A 25,500-nucleotide genomic window follows, 5' to 3' on the forward strand; every position below is an offset into this window, starting at 1 on the left:
GGGCAGGATTTCATCTCCCAGCCCGGCTCCAGGGGGCTCTGCTGGATTAAACACAATGAAAATGGGGGGAAAATCCGGATTTGCAGCTGGGTTTGGCTCCAGCAGCACGGCTGGAGCAGGGGCGGCACAGGAGCCGCTTCTTGCTGGTTTTTGCTGGGTTTCTCCCGGCGTTGGTTGGGAATGGTTAAAGCAGAGTTCCCCCTGCCGGTAACTGCGGCCGGAATCGGGATGTGAAGCCAACAAAAGCCGGGAAGGAGGAAAACCGGGATGGGTTCAGAGCTGCTCAGCTCGGCCCGAGGCATCCAAATTCCAACAAACTCCGCTCCTGCCCGTGGGGAACAACCCCCGGAATTCCCTGTGGGAATGTCCTGCCCAGCCAGGCCAGCCCGGAACATTCCAGAGCTTCACTCCTGCCCCAGAATCCCTGCTGGGAAAGAGATCCAAAATCTGCACAGGCAGAGGGAGCTCCCAGCGCTGAAAAACCCCAAAATCTTTGATTTCCCTGGGTTTGCATCCCATGAGCTGGACAAGGTCTGGTCCAAGCTGGGACAGGTGAAGCCCAGAGAGCTGTGGGGAGCCTGGGCACTGGGGTTTGTCCCTTGGGCGCACTTACACTGGGAATCCTGGAACGGTTGGGGCTGGAAGGGACCTTCAATCCCATCCAGCCCCACCCTGGGACAGCTGCCAGGATCCCAGGGCTGGATGGGGCTCCCTCGGTCACTTCCTGCAGGGAATAAACCCAACAGGGCCTTGGCAGCAGGAATTAAAACCCCTTTTGCCCTTCCCTGGATGCACTGGAGGAGTTTCCTGATGTTTCCCCCCAATCCTGCCCTGGCCTTGGGATGGGAAAAAGCAGCAGAGCCCAAAACCCACGGAACAGAATTGTCCCTCTCCCAAAGTGCCTAAAGCAGCAGAGGATGGAAATTCCTTGAATCCCACCCTGTTCCTTTGGGGTTTATTCCGAGGGACAGCTGGATCCAGGCAGGAACATCCCAAAGGCTCTTTGGGAGGGATGAGGACCCCAGAGAATTCCTGCTTGGGCATCCCAGGGCATGGGAGAGGAGCTGCTCCCAATTTGGGGAACTCTCATTTCCTAAGACACATTCAGGATTTCCCTGCTGCCACATCCCAGTGGGAGAAAATCCAAGGAAAACCCCACAAGGAAGGGGGTGCCTCCAACAAGGCTTTAATCCCAGGATCACCCCAAAGGACTGAGATCATTCCTCTCCCTCCCTGCAGAGCACACCTGGGTCCCCCCCCAAACCAGCCAAATCCCCAACAAAAGTCCTGGAGAAGCAGCCATTGTCTGGTTTTCTTTAATAAAGATAGGAAGGATTTGTGTTTTCCTGTTAAGGCAAGGATCTGCTGCTGCTGCTCGGCTCAGGGGGCAGCTCTGATTACACAAAAAAAAAGCAAAATTACACCTCAAACTAAAGGATTACATTTTAGAGACCATTTAGAATTAAAAAAAAACCAAACCAAACTCAACCCAAAAATAAATTCCACACGGTTTCCTTCTGATTCCCTGTCCTGAGTCCAGTTCCACACCAGATTCTGAGGTACAAGACAATAAATTAAAAGTTCATTCCAACTGCGGGATCAACCTCAATGCGACGTCTTCTTCACCCCCTTCCCGAATTTGGCATCGAGCCCAAGGCCTGGCAGGAGACAAAAACAGCAGCTGTGAGCTCTTCAGACCAGCAGGGAGATGGGAATCTGGGGAAAAATCAGCTCAACATCCCCAAATTTACCCACGGAATGAGATGGGGAGTTGGGACTGAATGGATCCGCCGGTCCTGCAGGGGCTCCCAGGGTTTGGGGAGCTCCCAGGGCAGGGACCCCCTGGATTTTGCCCCCAGACTCACCCAGGAACACCAGGACGGTGCCCACCCACTGCATGGGGCTGATGGGGTTGGCAAAGAGCACCACGGAGGCCAGGATGGTGAAGAACTTGCGGGTGGTGGTGATGATGGAGCAGGTCAGCGGCCCGAAGTACACCACGGTCATGAAGATGAAACTCTGCCCCGGCAGAACGGAGCCCCCGTCACTGGCACTGCCAGCACGGGCAGCCAGGGGCAAACCCCAAAGGAAATCCCTTCAAATCCTGCGTTTGAGGGGGTTTGTGGCATCCTGGGATGGGCTGGGCTGGAAGGGACCTTGGAGCTCGTCCAGGGACACCTGGGATGGGCCTTGGAGCTCGTCCAGGGACACCTGGGATGGGCCTTGGAGCTCGTCCAGGGACGCCTTCCCCGGTCCCAGGGTGCTGGAATTCCATCCCAGCCCCTCATCCAGGGACACTCTCCCCTGTCCCAGGGTGCTCCAGCCCCAGATTCCCTGGGAATTCCATCCCAGCCCCTCATCCAGGGACACCTTCCCCCATCCCAGGGTGCTCCAGCCCCAGATTCCCTGGGAATTCCATCCCAGCCCCTCATCCAGGGACACCTTCCCCCATCCCAGGGTGCTCCAGCCCCAGATTCCCTGGGAATTCCATCCCAGCCCCTCCCAGGGAAGCAAACCCCACCCAAAATCCAAAATCCCATCCCTGCCCCCTGACCTGTACCTGAAATTCCATCCCAGCCCCTCATCCAGGGACACCTTCCCCCGTCCCAGGGTGCTCCAGCCTCAGGTCCCCTGGAATTCCATCCAGCCCCTCCCAGGGAAGCAAACCCCACCCAAAATCCAAAATCCCATCCCTGCCCCCTGACCTGTACCTGGAATTCCATCCCAGCCCCTCCCAGGAAAGCAAACTCCTTTGGAGCTCATCCAGGGACACCCTCCCCTGTCCCAGGGTGCTCCAGCCCCAGCTCCCCTGGAATTCCATCCCAGCCCCTCATCCAGGGAAGCAAATCCCCTTGGAGCTCATCCAGGGACACCTTACCCTGTCCCAAGGTGCTCCAGCCCCAGCTCCCCTGGAATTCCATCCAGCCCCTCCCAGGGAAGCAAACCCCACCCAAAACCCAAAATCCCGTCCCTGCCCCCTGACCTGTACCTGGAATTCAATCCCAGCCCCTCCCAGAGAAGCAAACCCCACCCAAAATCCAAAATCCCGTCCCTGACCTGGCCCAGGGCGCTGGTGAGGCCGAAGAGCAGGATGTTGGAGATGATGCTGGGATAACGCTCCGTGAAGCTCAGGAACTCCCAGAGCTCCCCCGTGAACAGGATCCCTGCAAAACAGCCAGGAGGAGCAGCCTGGATGGGGATCCCACCCTCGAGGGGCCAGGCTGGCCTCAGAACCCCCAAAGCAGGCACTGAACCCCAAAAAACTCCAGCAGGAAACACCAGCAGCAGCAATCGCCCTCCTGGTTAATTAGTGAAGGAAAGATCATTAACCGGGATCAAATTCCAACAGAACGGTGCCCAGCAATTAATCAGGAGTGCTAACCTTGGAGTGGTTGGGGTGGAAGGGAATTTAAAGCTGCTCCAGTGCCAGGGGCAGCTCCCAGCCCTCCTGGGCTCCCGTTTGTGCTCCCAGCTGGAGCTGCAGGAGAGCCCAGGGAGGGCAGGGCTTGGCCATGACCAAAAACCCAAAATCCCCAACAAAACCAAACCCCAGAGGGCTCCAGGACAGATTCCAGGCCCTCATTCCTGGCTCCTCACCTGCCCCCAGGAACAGCGTGGACCAGAGGTTGACGTTGAGCATCATGTGGTTGGAGCCTGTCTGGTAGTGAGCCCTCATGTGGTCCTGGGACACCCCCGTGAGCCCGTCCAGGGTCAGAGACAGCAGCTGGGCACCCACAGACAGACAGACACACAGACAGGGGACAGACAGACACACAGACAGACAGGGGACAGACAGACACACAGACAGACACACAGACAGACAGGGGACACTGTCAGGCCCTGGTTCCTCTCCCCAGGGAAAATGGCATTTCCCCCTTCACAGCAGTTACCAACGGGGATTTCAGTGGGGCTGGAGGGTGCAGGAGGCTCCTCCCAGCACACCTGGGCTGCTGCAGCCCCAAGGTACACCTGGGAGCCTGGGTTTATCCCAGGTAAATCCCACCTGGGAGCCTGGGGTTTATCCCAGGTAAATCCCACCTGGGAGCCTGGGTTTATCCCAGGTAAATCCCACCTGGGAGCCTGGGGTTTATCCCAGGTAAATCCCACCTGGGAGCCTGGGTTTATCCCAGGTAAATCCCACCTGGGAGCCCGAATGTATCCCAGGTAAATCGCACCTGAAACCCTGGAATTTATCCCAGGTGAGGGGCAAATCCCACCTGGGAGCCTGGGTTTATCCCAGGTAAATCCCACTGGGAGCCTGGGGTTTATCCCAGGTGTAAATCCCAGTGGAAACCCTGGAATTTATCCCAGGTAAGGGGTAAATCCCACCTGAAACCCTGGAGTTTATCCCAGGTGTAAATCCCACCTGAAACCCTGGAATTTATCCCAGGTGAGGGGCAAATCCCAACTGGGAGCCCAGGGTGTATCCCAGGTGTAGATCTCCCCTGAAACCCTAGAATTTATTCCAGGTAAGGGGTAAACCCCACCTGAAATGCTGGAGTTTATCCTGAGAGCCCAGGTTTATCCCAGGCGTAAATCCCACCAGAATCCCGGGATTTTTTCCAGGAATAAACCCCACCTGAGTCCCCGGGGTTCCTCCCAGGTGCCACCCCACAAGTGCCAGCACTCACCAGGAGCAGCTCCCCGTAGCCAAAGACGTGCTCGGTGTCCCCTGTCCCTTTTTTGGGCTTGTAGAGGAACAGGGCCACCCCTGCCACGATGAGCAGCACGCACAGGTACTTGGCTGGGGGGTACCTCTTCCTCAGCAGGGTCACCCCCAGCAGCATCACTGGGAAAAAGAGACATCAAAAACTGCCCCAAAAATCACCCACAGCAATGAAACCCCTAAAAAATCACCCCCAGCAGCATCACTGGGAAAAGGGACATCAAAAACTGCCCCAAAAATCACCCACAGCAATGAAACCCCTAAAAAATCACCCCCAGCAGCATCACTGGGAAAAAGAGACATCAAAAACTGCCCCAAAAATCACCCACAGCAATGAAACCCCTAAAAAATCACCCCCAGCAGCATCACTGGGAAAAGGGAGGTCAAAAACTGCCCCAAGATCCACCCACAGGAATTAAAAACCCCCAAAAATCACCCCTAGGAGCATCACTGGGAAAAGGGACATCAAAAACTGCCCCAAAAATCACCCACAGCAATGAAACCCCTAAAAAATCACCCCCAGCAGCATCACTGGGAAAAGGGAGGTCAAAAACTGCCCCAAGATCCACCCACAGGAATTAAAAACCCCCAAAAATCACCCCTAGGAGCATCACTGGGAAAAGGGAGGTCAGAAATTGCCCCAAAATCCATTCACAAAAATTAAACCCCAAAAAGTCACTCCCAAATCACGGCTGGGGAGACAGAACGTCCCCACCCGATCCCAAAGCCCTCCCTGGAATGCCAGCCCAGCCCCAGGTGGCTCTGCCAGGGAGGCCCAGAAATCACAAACCCCCCCAAAAACGGGCAGTTCTTTACCTGGGATGGGTTTGCAGGACTTGCCCAGCACCTGGGAAAGGAAAAGGGGCATTGATGATCCATGAATGACCCCAAAGCGAGAGCCCAAAGTGAGAGACCCCCCAAAGTGAGAGACCCCCCAAAGTGAGAGACCCCAAAGTGAGAGACCCCCCAAAGTGAGACCCCAAAGTGAGAGACCCCCAAAGTGAGAGACCCCCAAAGTGAGAGACCCCAAAGTGAGAGAACCCCCAAAGTGAGAGACCCCCCAAAGTGAGAGACCCCAAAGTGAGAGACCCCCCAAAGTGAGAGACCCCCCAAAGTGAGAGACCCCAAAGTGAGAGACCCCCCAAAGTGAGACCCCAAAGTGAGAGACCCCCAAAGTGAGAGACCCCAAAGTGAGAGAACCCCCAAAGTGAGAGACCCCCCAAAGTGAGAGACCCCAAAGTGAGAGACCCCCAAAGTGAGAGACCCCCCAAAGTGAGAGACCCCAAAGTGAGAGACCCCCAAAGTGAGAGACCCCCAAAGTGAGAGACCCCCCAAAGTGAGACCCCAAAGTGAGAGACCCCAAAGTGAGAGACCCCCCAAAGTGAGAGACCCCCCAAAGTGAGAGAACCCCCAAAGTGAGACCCCTGGGGCAGCTGAGCCTCAGCAGGGAGGGCTCAGCCCCCATGGCAGTGACCCCAGTTCCCTGGCAGGTGACACTGCCACCATTTCTGGGCAGCTCTGTCCCTTCTCAGAGCCCTCCCTGCACCCCCAGCAGGGACCGGGACACAAAAGTGACCCCAGGAAACGGCAGGGTCGGTGTCACAGCCAGATCCACCAGTGTCACAGCCAGGGTCCCCTCAGGGTCACAGCCAGGGTCAGGGTCCACCAGTGTCACAGCCAGGGTCCCCTCAGGGTCACAGCCAGGGTCCCTTCTATGGGGTAGCTGTGTCCCCATGTCTCCCCATTCCCGTGCCCACCTGGGTGGGGTACCTGTGTCCCCGTGTGCCCCTGTCCCCATACCTGGGTAGGCTAGCTGTGTCACAGCTGTGCCCCAGCTCTGTCCCAGCCCTGTCCCTGTGTCCCCACGCCCTGTACCTGTGTGGGGTAGCTGTGTCCCCATGTCTCCCTGTTCCTCTGTCCCCTTGTCTCATACCTGTGTGGGGTAGCTGTACCCCAGCCCTGTCCCCGTGTCCCAGCCCTGTCCCCATGTCCCAGCCCTGTCCCCATGTCCCCGTGTCCCCCTGTCCCATACCTGTGTGGGGTAGCTGTGTCACAGCCCTGTCCCAGCCCCTTCCCCGTGTCCCCCTGTCCCATACCTGTGTGGGGTAGCTGTGTCACAGCCCTGTCCCAGCCCCTTCCCCGTGTCCCCCTGTCCCATACCTGTGTGGGGTAGCTGACGAACTGCAGGGCGGAGTTGCTGGACACCATGGCGCCCAGGTAGGACAGCGAGCACGCCCCGTACAGCCAGCCCCGCGTGCGGTCCGGCCGTGCCGCGTCCACGAAATGGATCACTGCGGGGACAGGGACACGGGGACACGGCTCAGGAGCGGCCCCGGCCCCGCCACGACCGGCGCGGGGTCCCGGGGGTGCCGCACTTACGGAGCTTGGCGAAGGCGGCGTTGATCACGCACTGGATGAACACCAGGGTCAGCGCGTACTTGAACTTCTCCTGCTTCGCGCCCTCCCCGTAGCGGCCGCGGGTGCTGCGGGACGGACAGCGGGATACCGGTGACACCGGGACATAGCGGGACCCGCACCGGTGACACCGGGGAGCGAACCCAGGGCACGGGAAGGAGAGGCACCGGCTGCCCGGGTCTGCCCCGGTCCCTCCTCCCAGCCCCGGGTGTCCCCCTGGTCCCGCGCCCCTCGCCGGGGTCCCCGCTCCGTGTCCCTGCAGCCCCACGTCCCCGTCCCGTGTCCCGCCGTGTCCCCGGCCCCGCTCCGCCTCGGTGTCCCGGTGTGTCTCACATGCTCTCCTGCAGGATGCCATAGTAGAAGTAGCAGGCGAACACGCCGAGGAAGCAGACGGGCAGGCGGAGGCGCTCGGGCAGCCCCGCGGCCGCGCTCGCTCCCATGGTGGCGGCGGGGCCGCTCAGCGCGGGCGGCACCTCCAGCGCCACATCCCGCGGCGCCCCGGGCGGCCTCATCGGCCCCGCCGCGCCCGCCCCGCCCCGCGCCGCCCCGCGAGCTGCCGGACCCGCCGTGCGGGGAAAGGCGGGCGGGAAGCGCTGGGAACAGCGCGGAGCCGGGCGGGGGCTGCACACCGAGATCTTCGAACCCTCTCCGGGGCTGTCTCAGCCGCGGTTCGGCCGCGAAGGGATGGCCGGTGTGCGGGGCGGCACAGGCAGTACTGTGGACAGCCCAGCCTTGGGGGCCTTCGCGGTGCATGGCGCGCGCAGGCGCGCCACCAGATGTGGAGGACAGCGATTGGCTGAGCTGAGGGGGCGTGGTAGAGCAGCGGGCTCTGATTGGTGATCTCGGGGAGAGGCTCCGCCTACTCCGTGCGACACCAAGCGGGGCCTTCTGGGGTCCTTCCACCGGCCCGGACCCTGTTCGAGCCCGGCGGGGCAGAGGTGCGGGGTCCCCGCCGGGATCGGTTCCGCCCTTCCCGAGGCCCCGTTCAGTCGCTCCCGCTGCTCCGAGCCGCGCCTCTGGGAGGTTCCCGGGCTTGGTGGGGCCGGGGAGGGACGAACCCCCGCCATGGCACTTTGTCCTTCACAGTTCCTCTCATCCTTACGGGAATTCCGATACAATTCACAATTTCACAATCTCCAGGCCACATATCCCACCTCCAGGGCACCGCTTCCCGCAGGCTCCACGGAGGAGCTGCCGGTGCTGCAGTTCTCGAGGCTTCACACCACGAGGGAGCTCGGGGAGCTCTCTCGCCTCGGCTCTGCCCGCACTCAACACGGCGGCCCCGGTAACGGGCGCGCCACACCCCACGGGCCTCGCGCCCTTATCAAAGATGGCGGCCGCTGCCCCAATCCAAGATGGCGGCGCGCGGCTTCAGCGCCGGCGGCGCCTGCCCGGCTCCAAGATGGCGCGCGGTCACGTGACGGGGGTGTGGGCCGCGTCCCGGCGGAAGCGTGAGGGACCGAGCAGGGACCAGCGGCTGGCGGCGGCGGGAGCGGGGCTGGCGCCGCAGGAGCAGACGTGCCACAGGGCGGGGGACACGGCTGTCACCACGGAGTCCGCCAGTAGCAACACCGCGGCGGCCACCGCCGCTTCGCGGGCCGCGGGCGCCGGGGACCAGGCAACCTCGCTGCCCCCGCCCAGGATGCAGCGCAGGAAGGTGAGCACGGCCGGGAAACGCGGGAGGCGGCCGGTGGAGAGACCGGCGGCCTCAGGCCGCTGCTTTCTACCCTTCCCCAGACCCTCCACGCCTTCTCCCGGCTCCAAAACTGGGGGAAAAATAGCGGCCTTGAGCCCCCCCAGCGCCCGCCTCCCGCGCTCTATGATTGGCTGGAGCATTAGCAGGCGGCGCGCTGATTGGTCGCTGTATCTGTCACTCATCACCCCCAACGGCTACCGTTTCCCCTCCCCCGCGCCGGCAGCTGGGCCCGCCCCTTGCCGTTCCCGATTGGACACGCTCTCGGAGAACTGGTCGTCTATTGGACGGGTGTCCATGCCAGTCTGGCCGCTGATTGGCTACTGCTGCTGTCCATCCCCGCCCCCAACGGTCACCTCCCCGCGCGAGCCTTGTTTCTCCCTTCCCCCACCGCGCCGCGGCCCCCCCGCGGTTGGCGTTGCCGTGGGAGCAAGCCTCGCGCTGATTGGCTGCCGCTCGCTGTCAATCACGCTCTGTCGGGCCCGCCTTTTTGCTCCTCGAGCTGCCATTGGTGTGCCTCCTTTTATGCCCCGCCCGCGCGCACTGTGATTGGTTGGGGCCTGCGCGGCTCCGCTGGGTGCAAAACAAAGCGGCGCGGGGACCGCGCTCCCGCCACCGGCGCGAGCCGCCCCCCCCAATCCCCCCTCATCCCCTCATGGCGGCCGCGTCCCCCCCGCTCCCCTCACGATCGCCGCCCCCTCACGGCCCTTCTCGCGCCGGGCCCACGCAGCCGCCCCCAGACCCCACCGGCACCTGCCGCCACCCCTAGACCCTCGGTGTCCCCTCACGAAATTAGGCACAAGCGTGGAATTGCGGGGGAAACAAAATTAAAGGTTTTAGGTTGGAGTCTGAACGGTTTAATAAATGAGAAATGAAGTAAAATGCTGTAATAGTGTTAAATAAAGGTGATAACAGAAAGGGAAAGGAGAAAAAATTGCAATTACTGACCGATGGCAGATCCCCTTCTGACATCCAGATTGCTGCCCCCGCTTTGGGATAATTCTGATAATTCCTGCAGTTTATATATCCTGGGAATGGCACCCTGTGCTGGGAGCATCCCTTTGGCCGTCAGGGATCACCTGTCCTGGTTTGCTCTGGAAACTCCTCACTGGCAGAGCAGGAGACACAAAAAGAAGGGAAAAAAGAGTCCCTGACTTGGGCTAAACCACACATGTCACCCTTGCAGCTGGGAGGACATGAAGAACGTGAAATACTAATTGATTTTATGTAGTTTTTAGCAGTAAGTGCAGTTTTTGAGCGCAGTGTGCCGTTGCAGAGGAACGCGGGCAGCAGCTCGGATGGGACGGAGGACTCGGATTTCTCCACGGACCCCGAGCACACGGACAGCTCCGAGAGCGACGGCACCTCCCGGAGATCCGCCCGCGTCACCCGCTCCTCGGCCCGCCTCAGCCAGAGCTCACAGGGTACGGCAGGGCTTGTCCTGAAACTGGGGAAAGGTTCTCCTGAAAATGGGGAAAGGTTCTTCTTTAAACCAGGGAAAGGCTCAGCCAGAGCTCACAGGGTGCGGAGGGCTTGTCCTGAAACCGGGGAAGGGTTCTCCTGAAAATGGGGAAAGGTTCTTCTTTAAACCAGGGAGCGGCTCAGCCAGAGCTCACAGGGTAGAGAGGGCTTCTCCTGAAACCGGGGAAAGGTTCCTCTTTAAACCAGGGAAAAGCCTTTCCTTAAACTGGGGAAAAGCTCCTCCTTAAACCAGGGCAAGACTCTTCCTCAAACTGGGGAAAGGTTCCTCCTTAAACTGGGGAAAGAATCTTTCTTTAACCAGGGCAAGGCTCCTCCGTAAACTGGGGAAATGTTCTTCTTTAAACCAGGGAGAGGCTCTTCCTTAAACCAGGGCAAGACTCTTCCTTAAAGTGGGGAAAGACTTCTCCTTAAACTGGGTAAAGGCTCCTCCTTAAACCAGGAGAAGGCTCTTGCAGCCCCACACACAAAATCCCAGGTGCAGCTCCACACCACAGGCAATCCCAAGGGTTATGGGTTCTTATCTAAACGCTGATGGTTCTTATCTAAACTGAGGGATCTTTGCTTCTCCAAATGAGAGCTGGGCAGTAATTACAGGTCAATTAAGCTGTTAAACCTGGAGAAAGCTGGTGGCACTCCAGATTGCTCCAAGTGTCCTGAGATTTTATCAGCGAGGTGGGAGCGTGGTGATATGGGCAGGACAGAGGCATGGGGCGTTGGTCAGTGTGGGGCAGGGGGGATCTGAGGGTGCTGTGGTGTGACTGTGGTGTCCCTGTGGTTCCTGTGGTGTGACCGTGGTGTCTCGTGTCTCTATGGTGTGACCGTGGTGTCCTCATGGTGTGACTGTGGTGTCCCCATGGCTCCTGTGGTGTGATTGTGGTGTCCCCATGGCTCCTGTGGTGTGACTGTGGTGTCCCCATGGTTCCTGTGGCGTCTCTGAGGTTCTTGCGGTGTCCCCATGGTGTCCCCGTAGTGTGACCGTGGTGTCCCTGTGATGTCCCCCTTGTGTCCCTATGGTGTGACTGTGGTGTCCCCCTGGTTCCTGTGGTGTTTCTGTGGTTCTTGTGGTGTCCCCATGGTGTGACTGTGGTGTCCCCCTTGTGTCCCCATGGTTTCTGTGGTGTCTCCACGGTGTCCCTGTGGTGTGACTGTGGTGTTTCTATGGTGTCCCTGTGGTTCCTGTGGTGTGTCCCCACGGTGTGACCGCAGTGTCCCGATGGTGTCCCCGTGGCGTGAGCATGGTGTGACCATGGTATCTCCATGATGTCCCCGCGGTGTCCCCGTGTGTAACCTGCATTCCCCACTGTGTGCACAGACTCCAGCCCGGTGCGGAGCGCGGCGCCGTTCGGGCCGGACGAGCCGGTGTACTCCACGCGGAGGGTGACCCGCAGCCAGCAGCAGCCAGCTCCTGTCACCCCAAAGAAATACCCGCTGCGCCAGACCCGCTCCTCGGGCTCTGAGACCGAGCAGGCCGTGGACTTCTCGGACAGAGGTACCCACAGGGGCAGGGAATGGTGCATCAGGGCCTGCAGGGCCAGGGAATGCTCTGTTAGTGCCCACAGGGGCAGGGAATGGTGCACTGGGGCAGGGAATGGTGCATTGGGGCACACAGGGGCAGGGAATGGTGCACTGGGGCACAGAGGGCCAGGGAATGCTCTGTTAGTGCCCACAGGGGCAGGGAATGGTGCACTGGGGCAGGGAATGGTGCATTGGGACACACAGGGGCAGGGAATGGTGCATGGGCACCCACAGGGACAGGGAATGGTGCACTGGGGCACAGAGGGGCAGGGAATGCTCTGTTAGTGCCCACAGGGACAGGGAATGGTGCACTGGGGCACTGAGGGGCAGGGAATGCTCTGTTAGTGCCCACAGGGGCAGGGGATGCTGCACAGGGGCAGGGAATGGTGCATGGGCACCCACAGGGGCAGGGAATGCTCTGTTAGTGCCCACAGGGGCAGGGAATGGTGCACTGGGACACACAGGGGCAAGGAATGGTGCATTGGGGCCCAGAGGGGCAGGGAATGCTGCACAGGACCAGGAGATGCTGCACTGGCACCCACAGGGGTAGGAAATGCTGCACTGGCACCCACAGGGGCAGGGAATGCTGCATTGGCACCCACAGGGGCAGGGAATGCTGCATTGGCACCCAGAGGGGCAGGGAATGCTGCATTGGCACCCACAGGGGTAGGAAATGCTGCATTGGCACCCAGAGGGGCAGGGAATGCTGCACTGGCACCCACAGGGGTAGGAAATGCTGCACTGGCACCCACAGGGGCAGGGAATGCTGCATTGGCACCCAGAGGGGCAGGGAATGCTGCACTGGCACCCACAGGGGCAGGGAATGCTGCATTGGCACCCACAGGGGCAGGGAATGCTGCACTGGCACCCACAGCGGCAGGGAATGTTCTGTTGCTACCCAGAGGGGCAGGAAATGCTGCTCCCAGGGTGGGAGAGGCTCCGTGCAGCCCCTGAGGCGTTTCTGGGGTCGTTTTTGGGATCTCTCCCCTCAGTTCTGTCCCCTGTGCTCCCACCCAGACACCAAGAACGCGGCCGAGCACGACGAGTCCCCGCCGCGCACGCCCACGGGCAACGCGCCCTCCTCGGAGTCGGACATCGACATCTCCAGCCCCAACGTGTCCCACGACGAGAGCCTGGCCAAGGACATGTCCCTGAAGGACTCGGGCAGCGACCTCTCGCACCGGCCCAAGCGCCGCCGCTTCCACGAGAGCTACAACTTCAACATGAAGTGTCCCACGCCCGGCTGCAACTCCCTGGGTGAGCCCTGGCCTGGCAGCCCTGGGTGGTGTGAATCCTGAAAGCAAACAGGAATTGGGGCAGGAATGCCAAGGAAGGGTCTGGGCATGGGATGTGAGGCATAAATACAAAGATGTTACTCCTGGAGGGTTTTTTTTTCTGTGTTGGGGAGTGACAGGATGAGGAACCTGATAGGTGTGGGAGGAAAAGTCCCAGGTTTGTGAGCAGGGAACTGGTTTTTGCCAGAAACAGGATTTTAGTGCCAAATTATTGCACTCCCATCCCAGGCTGCTTTGGCTTAGTGTGAGGGGCAGGGAATGCCCCCTTCCTTTTTAAACCAGGGAGTTTCCTCCTCTTATCCCCCTGTCAGATCCTGAGGGACCAGATAGGAGGCTGAGCACAGGTCTGGGAGGAAATGTCCCAGGTTTTTGCCACAAACAGGATTTCAGTGCCAAATTATTGCACTCCCATCCCAGGCTGCTTTGGCTTAGAGTGAGGGGCAGGGAATGCCTCCTTCCTTTTTAAACTGGGGAATTTCCTCCTCTTATCCCTCTGTCAGTGATCCTAAGGAGCTGGATAGGAGGGTGAGCACAGGTGTGGGAAGAAAAATCCCACGTTTGTGGGCAGGGAATTGGTTTTTGCCACAAACAGGATTTCAGTGCCAAATTACTGCACTCCCATCCCAGGCTGCTTTGGCTTAGAGTGAGAAAGTTTTCCTTCCTTTTTAAAGCAGGAAGTTTCCTCCTCCTCCTCTTCCCCTGTCAGATCTTGAGGAACCTGATAGGAGGGTGAGCACAGGTGTGGGAAGAAAAATCCCACGTTTGTGGGCAGGGAATTGGTTTTTGCCACAAACAGGATTTCAGTGCCAAATTACTGCACTCCCATCCCAGGCTGCTTTGGCTTAGAGTGAGAAAGGTTTTCCTTCCTTTTTCAACTAGGAAATTTCCTTCTCCTCTTCCCCTGTCAGATCCTGAGGAGCCTGATAGGAGGGTGAGCACAGGTCTGGGAGGAAATGTCCCAGGTTTTTGCCACAAACAGGATTTCAGTGCCAAATTATTGCACTCCCATCTCAGGCTGCTTTGGCTTAGTGTGAGAAAGCTTTTCCTTCCTTTTTAAAGCAGGAAGTTTCCCCCTATCCCTCTGTCAGTGATCCTGAGGGTGAGCACAGGTGTGGGAGGAAACATCCCAGATTTGTGGGCAGGGAATTGGTTTTTGCCACAAACGGGATTTCAGTGCCAAATTATTGCACTCCCATCCCTGGCTGCTTTGGTTTACAGTGAGAAAGCTTTTCCTTCCTTTTTAAAGCAGGAAGTTTCCTCCTCCTATCCCACTGTGGGGAATCTGCCCCTGTGGGACGCTTCCTCCACCTCTTTGAGGCCATTTCTCACAGGTTTTGTTGTTTTTCTGACCCCTTGCAGGACACCTGACCGGGAAGCACGAGCGCCACTTCTCCATCTCGGGGTGCCCTCTGTACCACAACCTCTCAGCAGATGAGTGCAAGGTACACCTGGATGGTTCTGCCCTCTGATTTCCCCTCCTTTGGGAGTTTTAGGGTAAATGCTGAGCCCTGTGACGTGTGAGCAGCAAACAGCTCACCCCTGCGTGCTGCTGTGCTTGGCTGTGGGGCAGCAGCGTTTGTGTGTCACACCTGGAGGGGCAGGGGGTGACAAGGGGTGGCTGCAGCCCTGACAGGTGAATTTTGGCCTCCAGGTGCGAGCACAGAGCCGGGACAAGCAGATTGAGGAGCGGATGCTGGCCCACAGGCAGGATGACAACAACAGGCACGCCACCAGGCACCAGGTGAGGGCACAGCCCCAGCTCCCAGCTCCCAGCACGGGAATTGGGGCCTGGGCTCCCTTCTCCACATCCTGGGAGCTGCTGGGGCAGCCCTGAGCCTGCCCTGCTGCCATTCCAGAGGGGGAATGCCCTGGATCCCCTCAGAGAGGTTGGAGCAGGCACAGCTGTGTTCTGGGCATGATCCTTCCCCCGAGTTTGGATGTGCAGGAATTCCTGCAGAGCTGTAAACAGCAATTTCCCTCTGAGTAAGCAGCAGAGAGCCAAAGCAGGGCAATGACATTTCCCAGTCCCTGAGTCAGCTGGGAGCTGTTCCCCAGCACGGAGCTCACCCTGTCCTGTGGTGGAAGGAAAATTTCCTGCTTTGCATTCCTGGGCTGCAGCTGCAGTGCCCTGTGATTAGCAGAGGATCTGCTTCACGCCCCGTGGAATGGCACCAGCGTGGAACTCCTTGGGCTGGGCAGGGAATGGGGAGCTTTGGGGGGGCTGCAGCCTCTCAAGGCCCCACCTGGGCTTTCTTTCAGGCCCCCACAGAGAGGCAGCTGCGCTACAAGGAGAAGGTGGCTGAGCTCAGGAAGAAGAGGAACTCGGGGCTCAGCAAGGAGCAGAAGGAGAAATACATGGTAAAATCAGGAATTACATCCTTTCATTCCCCCCTGGGATGGAGTTTGGCTCTCCCAGTCATCCTGCAGGAGCCAGCAGCTGTGCTGTGTTTTTCCAGGAGCACAGGCAGACCTATGGCAACACCAGGGAGCCTCTCCTGGAGAACCTGACCAGCGAGTACGACCTGGAGCTGTTCCGCAGGGCCCAGGCCCGCGCCTCCGAGGACCTGGTGAGACCCTGCCCCAGGGACAGCCCCAGCACAGCCCCAGGCTCTGTGGGACCTGGTGAGACCCTGCCCCAGGGGCAGCTCTGGGGGCTCTGGGACCTGCTGAGACCCTGCCCCAGGCAAAGCCCCAGGCTCTATGGGACCTGGTGAGACCCTGCCCCAGGGACAGCTCTTGGGGCTCTGGGACCTGGTGAGACCCTGCCCCAGGGGCAGCTCTGGGGGCTCTGTGAGACCCTGCCCCAGGGGCTCTGTGGGACCTGGTGAGACCCTGCCCCAGCACAGCCCCAGGGCTCTGTGGGACCTGGCAGGCAGCATGGAGGGGTACCAGCTGTCCCCAGGGAGTGCTGGAGCTGAGCTCTGCGCTCAGGAATGTGTGGTGACATTCCAGGGGTGCTCCCAGGGGACAAGGACAGCTTCAGTGTCCCTGCTGAGGGCTGGTGACAGCAAAAGCCACCTCAGCCTCAGCCTGTGACTGAGTTCATGGGCTGGTGTTGCTGCAGCTCCTGAGGAGCCTCCCAAAGCCACATCCCATTCCAGAGAGGGATCAAAGGATCCTTTGATGCTTTCCTGGGACAGCTGGGGCACCTGGGGCAGAGCCCTGGGCTGTGTCACGGAGCCACAGGATGGACTGGGCTGGAAAAGCCCTCTGAGCTCACCCAGTGCCACCCGTGACCTGACACCACCTTGTCACCAAGTGCCGCATCCAGGCCTTTCCAAACACCTCCAGGGACGGTGGCACTTCCCTGGGCAGCCCCTTCCAACTCCCAATCCCTCTTTTTGGGAGGAAATTCCTCCTCATGGGCAGCCTGGCACAGCTGGGAGCCGTGTCCTGTCCTGTTGTTCCCTGGGAGCAGAGCCTGGCTGCAGCCTCCTGTCGGGGTTATGGAGAGCCAGGAGGTCTCTCCTGCTCCTTTTCTCCAGGATAAACACCCCCAGCTCCCTCAGCTGCTCCTCACAGCCCTCATGTCCTGTCCCTGGGGATCAGGAAAGGAGCAGGGGGTGACGAGCAGCTGTAGGAATTTATTGAAAAACGAATCCAGAAAACTCGACACAGATTTCCTCCAGGAAAACAAACCCCAATTCCCCTCCTGCTGCTCAGAGTTCACGTTTTGGCTCTCCCTGCTTTCCCCCCGGGGCAGGAGAAGCTGAGGCTGCAGGGGCAGATCACCGAGGGCAGCAACATGATCAAGACCATCGCGTTCGGGCGCTACGAGCTGGACACGTGGTACCACTCGCCCTACCCCGAGGAGTACGCGCGCCTCGGCCGCCTCTACATGTGCGAGTTCTGCCTCAAGTACATGAAGAGCCAGACCATCCTGCGCAGGCACATGGTGAGGGCTGGGGCCAGGCCGGCTGGGGAGCCTCCTCTGGGGGCAGGGAGGGCTCAGTGCTGCTGGGAGTCCTGCTATGGGGTCAGGGAATGGCTCAGTCCTGCTGGGGAGGCTGCTCTGGGGTCAGGGAGGGCTCAGTCCTGCTCTGGGATCAGGGAAGAGCTCAGTCCTGTTGGAAATGCTGCTGTGCGGTCAGGGAATGGCTCAGTGCTGCTATGGGGTCAGGGAATGGCTCAGTTCTGCTGAGGAGGCTGCTGTGGGACCAGCAAACACCTCATTCCTGCTGGAAGTCCTGCTGTGGGGTCAGGGAACAGCTCAATCCTGCTGGGAGTCCTGCTATGGGGTCAGGGAATGGCTCAGTCCTGTTGGAAATGCTGCTATGGGGTCAGGGAACAGCTCAGTCCTGCTGTGGGGTCAGGGAATGGCTCAGTGCTGCTATGGGGTCAGGGAATGGCTCATTCCTGTTGGGGAGGCTGCTGTGGGGTCAGGGAATGGCTCAGTGCTGCTATGGGGTCAGGGAATGGCTCAGTCCCACTGGAAACGCTGCTGTGGGGTCAAGGGGGGCTCATTCCCACTGGGAATGGCCCATCCAGGCTCAGCCCGTGCACGTGGCAGTGTCTGACACCAGGCTGGCCTGGCTGGGTTGCAGTGGCAGGCCAGGCTGCAGTTCCCTGTCCCCTGCAGCAGTTCCCTGTCCCCTGCAGCAGCTGCTGTCCCCAGGCCAGCAGTGACAGTCCTCATTCTGTCCCTGTCCCAGGCCAAGTGTGTCTGGAAGCACCCGCCGGGGGACGAGATCTACCGCAAGGGCTCCATCTCCGTCTTCGAGGTGGATGGCAAGAAAAACAAGGTGAGTGGGACCTGGGTGGCCCTGCAGGCACCCAGGGTGGCCCTGTGGCCCTGCACACAGCCAGGGTGGCCCTGTGGCCCTACAGACAGCTAGGATGGACTTGTGGCCCTGCTCACAGAGGGGCTGCTGCAGTTGGACCCTTCCTGCAGGAGTTTTGCTGCTGCTCCAGCAGCTCCCTCTGTGTCTCTCCCAGCAGAGGTGAGGGGCAGGATCCAGGCTCCATCACCAATGGAATTGTGTCCTGGCCCAGCTGCTCCGTTTCCCCATCATTTCTCAGATGATTCTGAGGGTTTTTTTGTCCTTTCCCAGGTGGTTTTGCCCACATTTGGGGTGTCCCAGTGGAATAAACACCTGTATCTTGGGGTATCCCACTGGGATAAACACCTGCATCTTGGGGTATCACATTGGGATAAACACCTGCATCTTGGGGTATCCCACTGGGATAAACACCTGCATCTTGGGGTATCCTATTGTAGTAAACACCTGCATCTTGGGGTATCCCATTGTAGTAAACACCTGCATCTTGGGGTATCACATTGGGATAAACACCTGCATCTTGGGGTATCCCACTGGGATAAACACCTGCATCTTGGGGTATCACATTGGGATAAACACCTGCATCTTGGGGTATCCCACTGGGATAAACACCTGCATCTTGGGGTATCCTATTGTAGTAAACACCTGCATCTTGGGGTATCCCATTGTAGTAAACACCTGCATCTTGGGGTATCACATTGGGATAAACACCTGCATCTTGGGGTATCCCATTGTAGTAAACACCTGCATCTTGGGGTATCCCACTGGAGTAAACACCTGCATCTTGGGGTATCCCACTGGGATAAACACCTGCATCTTGGGGTATCCCACTGGAATAAGCACCTGCATCTTGGGGTATCCCACTGGGATAAACACCTGCATCTTGGGGTATCACATTGGGATAAACACCTGCATCTTGGGGTATCCCACTGGAGTAAAAACCTGTATCTTGGGGTATCCCACTGGGATAAACACCTGCATCTCTTTTCTGTGCCCAGATCTACTGTCAGAACCTGTGTCTGCTGGCAAAGCTTTTCCTGGACCACAAAACCCTCTATTATGATGTGGAACCCTTCCTCTTCTACGTCATGACGGAGGCTGACAACACTGGCTGCCACCTGATCGGGTATTTCTCCAAGGTCAGTGCAAAACACCTCACTAAAATGGGGTTTAGGGCCCCTCGTCAGCACTGAATCCCTTTGGCAGCCTCAGCATTTGCTGCTTTTGGGAGCAGATGAAAAGTCCAAGGCTGAGCTGCAGGGTTGTTGTGTTTGCTGAGGGATTGCAGGAGCTGTGCTGCTCCATCTTTTCTCATTCCCAGCAAAAACCAACCCAGCTCCAAGGAATTGGAGTTGCCAGGAAGCAGAGTGGTGTCTTCATTGGGGAGAAAGAAACTGGGAAGGAATGTGGAGAAAAATGCATGGAAATAAATATTAAATAATATTAAAAATAAATATTAAAATTTTAAAAAAATTTAAATAAATTTTAAAAGAAATCACCATGATTTCTACTGCCAGGAAGCAGAGTGGTGTCTTCATTTGGGGAGAAAGAAACTGGGAAGGAATGTGGAGAAAAATACATGGAAATAAATATTAAATAATATTAATAATAAATATTAAAATAAAAATAAATTTTAAAAGAAATCACCATGATTTCTTCTGCCAGGAAGCAGAGTGGTGTCTTCATTAGGGAGAAAGAAACTGGGAAGGAATGTGGAGAAAAATGCATGGAAATAAATATTAAATAATATTAAAAATAAATATTAAAATTTAAAAAAATTTAAATAAATTTTAAAAGAAATCACCATGATTTCTACTGCCAGGAAGCAGAGTGGTGTCTTCATTGGGGAGAAAGAAACTGGGAAGGAATGTGGAGAAAAATACATGGAAATAAATATTAAATAATATTAATAATAAATATTAAAATAAAAATAAATATTAAATAATATTAATAATAAATATTAAAATAAAAATAAATTTTAAAAGAAATCACCATGATTTCTTCTGCCAGGAAGCAGAGTGGTGTCTTCATTAGGGAGAAAGAAACTGGGAAGGAATGTGGAGAAAAATACATGGAAATAAATATTAAATAATATTAAAAATAAATATTAAAATTTTAAAAAATTTAAATAAATTTTAAAAGAAATCACCATGATTTCTACTGCCAGGAAGCAGAGTGGTGTCTTCATTGGGGAGAAAGAGACTGGGAAGGAATGTGGAGAAAAATACATGGAAATAAATATTAAATAATATTAATAATATTAAAATAAAAATAAATATTAAATAATATTAATAATAAATATTAAAATAAAAATAAATTTTAAAAGAAATCACCATGATTTCTTCTGCCAGGAAGCAGAGTGGTGTCTTCATTAAGGAGAAAGAAACTGGAAAGGAATGTGGAGAAAAATACATGGAAATAAATATTAAATAATATTAATAATAAATATTAAAATAAAAATAAATATTAAATAATATTAATAATAAATATTAAAATAAAAATAAATTTTAAAAGAAATCACCATGATTTCTTCTGCCAGGAAGCAGAGTGGTGTCTTCATTAGGGAGAAAGAAACTGGGAAGGAATGTGGAGAAAAATACATGGAAATAAATATTAAATAATATTAAAAATAAATATTAAAATTTAAAAAAATTTAAATAAATTTTAAAAGAAATCACCATGATTTCTACTGCCAGGAAGCAGAGTGGTGTCTTCATTGGGGAGAAAGAAACTGGGAAGGAATGTGGAGAAAAATACATGGAAATAAATATTAAATAATATTAATAATAAATATTAAAATAAAAATAAATATTAAATAATATTAATAATAAATATTAAAATAAAAATAAATATTAAATAAATTTTAAAATAAATCATCATGGTTTCTTTTGCCAGGAAGCAGAGTGGAGTCTTCATTGGGGAGAAGGAAACTGGGAAGGAATGTGGAGAAAAATGCATTAAAACAAATATTCAATAATATTAAAATAAATATTAAAATAAAAATAAATTTTAAAAGAAATCACCATGATTTCTTTTTAAATAAAACAGCTAAAGGAATAAAATTTCTGACTTCCCTGCTGTCTGCTCTTGTTTCCAGGAGAAGAATTCCTTCCTCAACTACAACGTGTCCTGCATCCTGACCATGCCCCAGTACATGAGACAAGGCTATGGCAAAATGCTCATTGACTTCAGTGAGTGTGGGGGCAAATTCTGGCCAGAAATCCCTCCAGCTCCACCAGGAAATCTCACCTGGCTGCTGGAGCAGCTCCCATCCTCGTTTCTGAGTGGTTTAAATGTGGTTATTTTTATATTTTTTAGGCTATTTGCTGTCTAAGGTCGAGGAGAAGGTTGGCTCCCCAGAGCGTCCCCTGTCCGACCTGGGCCTGATCAGCTACAGGAGCTACTGGAAGGAGGTTCTGCTGCGGTACCTGCACAACTTCCAGGGCAAGGAGATCTCCATCAAAGGTCAGTTTGGGCTTTGGGATCATCCCTGAGCCTCTCAGGCTGCCTCACCCACCCAGGTGTTCGTGGAGCACTGAATTCCGTGGGGTGTTGGGAATGGCTCCTTCCCAGCCCTGCCACCAGCAGAGTTGGGCCATGTGCAGCATTGTAAAGGATGTATTGGCTGCTTGATGAAAAAATGACAATTTTAAAAAAGATTCAGCAAAAAGCTTCATCCAGCTGTGTGTTAGAATATTAATTTTAACCAAAAATGGCTCCAGCAGCCAATATTGAGAATATTTGGCCTTTTTAAAATGGCGTTTCTCTGTTGGTGGCACCTGGGAATTCCTGGGGATGTGAGGTACCCTGGAAAAGCAGGATTGCATTTTCTCTCAGGGGATTTATTACAGATCCCAAACCCAGCACCCCAAACCCCTGCAGCCCTGCCCAGCCCCACATTCCTGAGGGGATGGCACCGAGCTGGTGCTCCCAGGGCTCTGGGGCTGTGTCAGAGGCTCTGCTGGGCTCTGCTTGCAGAGATCAGCCAGGAGACCGCTGTGAACCCCGTGGACATCGTCAGCACCCTGCAGGCCCTGCAGATGCTCAAGTACTGGAAGGGCAAACACCTGGTCCTCAAGAGACAGGTGAGCCTGGGGGGCCTCCCTGCACCTCCTTTCCTGGTTGGAATCAGGGATTCCTTGGGTTCTCCTCCTTTTCCTTGCTGAAATCATTAATTCCTTGGGTTTCCTTTTTCCTTTTCCTTTTTCCTCTTTTCCTTTTCCCTTTTTCCTTTTTCCTTTTCCCTTTTCCTTTTCCCTTTTCCTTTTCCCTTTTCCCTTTTCCCTTTTCCTTTTCCCTTTTTCCTCTTTCCTTTTTCCTTTTCCTTTTCCTTTTTCCTTTTTCCTTTTTCCTTTTTCCTTTTTCCTCTTTCTTTTTTCCTTTTCCTTTCTGGAATCAGGAATTCCTTGGGTTCTCCTCCTTTTCCTTGCTGCAATCATTAATTCCTTGGGTTCTCCTCCTTTTCCTTGCTGAAATCATTAATTCCTTGGGTTTCCTTTTTCCTTTTCCTTTTTCCTTTTTCCCTTTTCCTTTTCCCTTTTCCCTTTTCCTTTTCCCTTTTTCCTCTTTCCTTTTTCCTTTTCCTTTTCTTTTTTCCTTTTTCCTTTTTCCTTTTCCTTTTTCCTTTTTCCTTTTTCCTTTTTCCTTTCCCTTTCTGGAATCAGGAATTCCTTGGGTTCTCCTCCTTTTCCTTGTTGGAATCAGGGCTTCCTTTTCCTTTTCCTTTTCCTTTTCCTTTTCCCTTTCTGGAATAAGGAATTCCTTGGGTTCTCCTCCTTTCCTTGCTGCAATCATTAATTCGTTGGGTTTTCCATTCCTCCTTTTCCTGGTTGGAATCAGGGCTTCCTTTTTCCTTCTTTTTCCTTTTTCCTTCTTTTTCCTTTTCCTTTTTCCTTTTCCTTTTCCTTTCCCTTTCTGGAATCAGGAATTCCTTGGGATCCCCATTCTTCCTCTGTCTTGCTGCAATCAGGAATTCCTTGGGTTCTCCTTTTCCTTCTTAGAATCAGGGCTTCCTGGGGTTCTCTGATGTTATTTTGGTCTTATTTTGGTGTTATTTTGGTGTAACTCTGCCGTTATTTTGCTGTTATTTTGCTGCTGTTTTCGTGTTGCTTTGGCGTAACTCTGCTGTTGTTTTGGCGTTGTTTTGGCGTAACTCTGCTGTTCCTTTGCCATTCCTTTGAGGCATTAATGGCCTTTGGGGTGCTGTCCCAGGGCTGATTCCCCACCAGGGTCACCCCTGAGCTCCCCTCCCTGCTGTCCCCAGGACCTGATTGACGAGTGGATCGCCAAGGAGGCCAAGAGGTCCAACAGCAACAAGACCATGGATCCCAGCTGCCTCAAGTGGACCCCTCCCAAGGGCACCTAGGTGTCCCCGGCAGCGTCCCCAGCAGAGGAGGATGCGTGTGCTTGGCTCTGCAGCGTCCCCAGGGCGGGTGACCGGGCTGGCCTGGCCCGGCCCCGTGTCCCCACAGTTCTGAGGAACTCGGACGTTTCGGCCTCAGTGAGGCCGCGAGGACTGGAGGGCTCTGGGAGCCCCAGGGAGCTGAGGAGCTGTGGCTGCTGGGCCTGTCCCTGTCCCTGCTGTCCTGCTGTGTCCCTCTGTCCCTCCTGGGCTCTGGGACAGCGCTGGAAATGCTTCTGTGGGGCAGCCCTGCTGTGGCTGCTCTGCCCCATGCCTGGAATAGCTGTAGTGGCCTCCTTGCCCCTCTCCCAGCAGTTTTCCCTAGGACCCAGCAGATCTTCACTTAGTTCCTGTTGTACAGCCAGAATTGCACCTCCCGCACCCGAGGGAGTCCCTGGGTGTCCCTGCCACCCCTCCTGGAGCCACCACAGCCCTGCTGGAAGCGCCTCTGGATAGAATTCCCTTTTTTTCCTGGTGTGTATCTCGTGGAATTGCTGAGTTCCTGTACATAAAGCACCTGCTGAGTGTATTCCCCTGGAGATGTTTTTCCCAGAGCAGCCTTCCTGGAATTGTAGGTCCCTTTTTATTGGAGTTGGTTTTTTTCCCCCTCCAGGCTGAAGGAATCCAAACTTTGGCCTTTTCCAAAGAGCCACAGGAACTCCCAGCCCCAATTCCAGGAGCTGTTGGGCTGCTGTGCTCCGGGGAGGGATGGAATCAAAAAAAAAAAAGCTTTGATTCCTCCCTCCCATCAGCAGAAATATCCCAGAATGGCCTCCCAGTAAAACCACTGTCCTCGTGCCACCCGTCCCTGGGTGGCTCCAGTGTCACTGACAGAGGGACAGCCTGGGAAGGGCTGAATTCCCTGGTCCCAGAGCTGATTGCTCCATCCCAGTGCTGATTTCAGTGATCCCAGTGCTGATTTTGGTGATCCCAGTGCTGATTTCAGTGATCCCAGTGCTGATTTCAGTGATCCCAGTGCTGATTTTGGTGATCCCAGTGCTGATTTCAGTGATCCCAGTGCTGATTTCAGTGATCCCAGTGCTGATTTTGGTGATCCCAGTGCTGATTTCAGTGATCCCAGTGCTGATTTCAGTGATCCCAGTGCTGATTTCAGTGATCCCAGGGCTGATTTCAGTGATCCCAGTGCTGATTTTGGTGATCCCAGGGCTGATTTCAGTGATCCCAGTGCTGATTTTGGTGATCCCAGTGCTGATTTCAGTGATCCCAGGGCTGATTTCAGTGATCCCAGTGCTGATTTCAGTGATCCCAGTGCTGATTTTGGTGATCCCAGTGCTGATTTCGGTGATCCCAGGGCTGATTTCAGTGATCCCAGGGCTGATTTCAGTGATCCCAGGGCTGATCTCAGCGATCCCAGTGCTGATTTTGGTGATCCCTGGGCTGATTTTGGTGATCCCAGTGCTGATTTTGGTGATCCCAGGGCTGATCTGTGATTCCAGTGCTGATTTCGGTGATGCCAGGGCTGATTTCCTCCATCCCAGTGCTGGATTCCCTGCTCCCAGTGCTGATTTCAGTTATCCCAGTGCTGGATTCAGTGATCCCAGTGCTGGATTCAGTGATCCCAGTGCTGATTCCCTGCTCCCAGTGCTGATCTCGGTGATCCCAGTGCTGATGTCAGCGATCCCAGTGCTGATCTGTGATCCCAGTGCTGATCTCAGTGATCCCAGTGCCGATTTCCTCCATCCCAGTGCTGAATTCAGTGATCCCAGTGCTGATTTCCTGGTCCCGGTGCTGATTTCAGTGATCCCAGTGGTCCCAGTGCTGATTTCAGTGATCCCAGTGCTGAATTCAGTGATCCCAATGGTCCCAGTGCTGGATTCCCTGCTCCCAGTGCCGATTTCCTCCATCCCAGTGCTGAATTCAGTGATCCCAGTGCTGATTTCCTGGTCCCGGTGCTGATTTCAGTGATCCCAGTGATCCCAGTGCTGATTTCAGTGATCCCAGTGCTGAATTCAGTGATCCCAGTGGTCCCAGTGCTGGATTCCCTGCTCCCAGTGCTGATTTCCTCCACCCCAGCGATTCCTCACGGAGCAGGGTGTGAAATGAAGCACTCCTGGGAAGGTGGGAGCCATTCCCAGTAACCACTGCCCCATCCTGACTGGAAAAGCTCCCTCCAGGTTCCCTCCTGTTCCCTCCTGTCCCTGCCTTTCTCCTGGAGCCCCAGAGCGCCTCCATCCCCTCGGTGCTCACCGTGGGCCTCGTGGGCATTACTGACCCTGCTGTCCCCAGCTCAGATC

The 25,500-nt window shown here is 55.4% G+C and overlaps 2 protein-coding genes across 2 annotated transcripts; one reads left to right on the plus strand and one right to left on the minus strand.

Annotated features, from left to right (window-relative positions):
• Window positions 1–1,300: 1,300 nt before the first annotated feature.
• Window positions 1,301–7,593, minus strand: SLC35B1 (solute carrier family 35 member B1). The gene is made up of 9 exons (XM_054281558.1): window positions 7,415–7,593; window positions 7,046–7,149; window positions 6,827–6,957; window positions 5,483–5,513; window positions 4,632–4,789; window positions 3,598–3,724; window positions 3,058–3,164; window positions 1,866–2,019; window positions 1,301–1,658 (listed from the first exon to the last, which is right to left on the minus strand). Exons 1-9 carry the CDS (start codon window positions 7,591–7,593, stop codon window positions 1,606–1,608), a joined length of 1,044 nt encoding a protein of 347 aa, XP_054137533.1. The 3' UTR covers window positions 1,301–1,605.
• A 930-nt stretch (window positions 7,594–8,523) lies between these two features.
• On the plus strand, window positions 8,524–23,448 carry KAT7 (lysine acetyltransferase 7). Its single transcript, XM_054281505.1, has 15 exons — window positions 8,524–8,738; window positions 10,051–10,198; window positions 11,569–11,745; window positions 12,789–13,028; window positions 14,426–14,508; window positions 14,718–14,807; window positions 15,326–15,424; window positions 15,523–15,633; window positions 16,770–16,961; window positions 17,719–17,808; window positions 18,843–18,983; window positions 20,942–21,035; window positions 21,163–21,309; window positions 21,823–21,929; window positions 23,108–23,448. The coding sequence occupies exons 1-15, from the start codon at window positions 8,724–8,726 to the stop codon at window positions 23,207–23,209; spliced, it is 1,836 nt and encodes a 611-aa protein (XP_054137480.1). The 5' UTR covers window positions 8,524–8,723; the 3' UTR covers window positions 23,210–23,448.
• The last annotated feature ends 2,052 nt before the right edge of the window (window positions 23,449–25,500 follow it).

This window comes from Melozone crissalis, unplaced genomic scaffold (genome assembly GCF_028551555.1).
Source record: "Melozone crissalis strain CALT ecotype California unplaced genomic scaffold, PUWL_Pcris_2 ptg000032l_1, whole genome shotgun sequence".
In the NCBI taxonomy this organism is placed as follows: domain Eukaryota; kingdom Metazoa; phylum Chordata; class Aves; order Passeriformes; family Passerellidae; genus Melozone; species Melozone crissalis.

Bases quoted from the DNA above. Each gene is read 5' to 3' on its own strand.
- SLC35B1 (XM_054281558.1), bottom strand. From the start codon at position 7,593: ATGAGGCCGCCCGGGGCGCCGCGGGATGTGGCGCTGGAGGTGCCGCCC. The intron at 3,165-3,597 runs GTGAGGAGCCAG...GCTGTTTTGCAG, and splicing joins CACGCTGTTCCTGGGGGCAG to GGATCCTGTTCACGGGGGAG. The intron at 1,659-1,865 runs GTGAGTCTGGGG...GTCTCCTGCCAG, and splicing joins CACCGTCCTGGTGTTCCTGG to GCCTTGGGCTCGATGCCAAA.
- KAT7 (XM_054281505.1), top strand. The intron at 15,634-16,769 runs GTGAGACCCTGC...CCCCCGGGGCAG, and splicing joins CCCGCGCCTCCGAGGACCTG to GAGAAGCTGAGGCTGCAGGG. The intron at 21,310-21,822 runs GTCAGTTTGGGC...CTCTGCTTGCAG, and splicing joins CAAGGAGATCTCCATCAAAG to AGATCAGCCAGGAGACCGCT.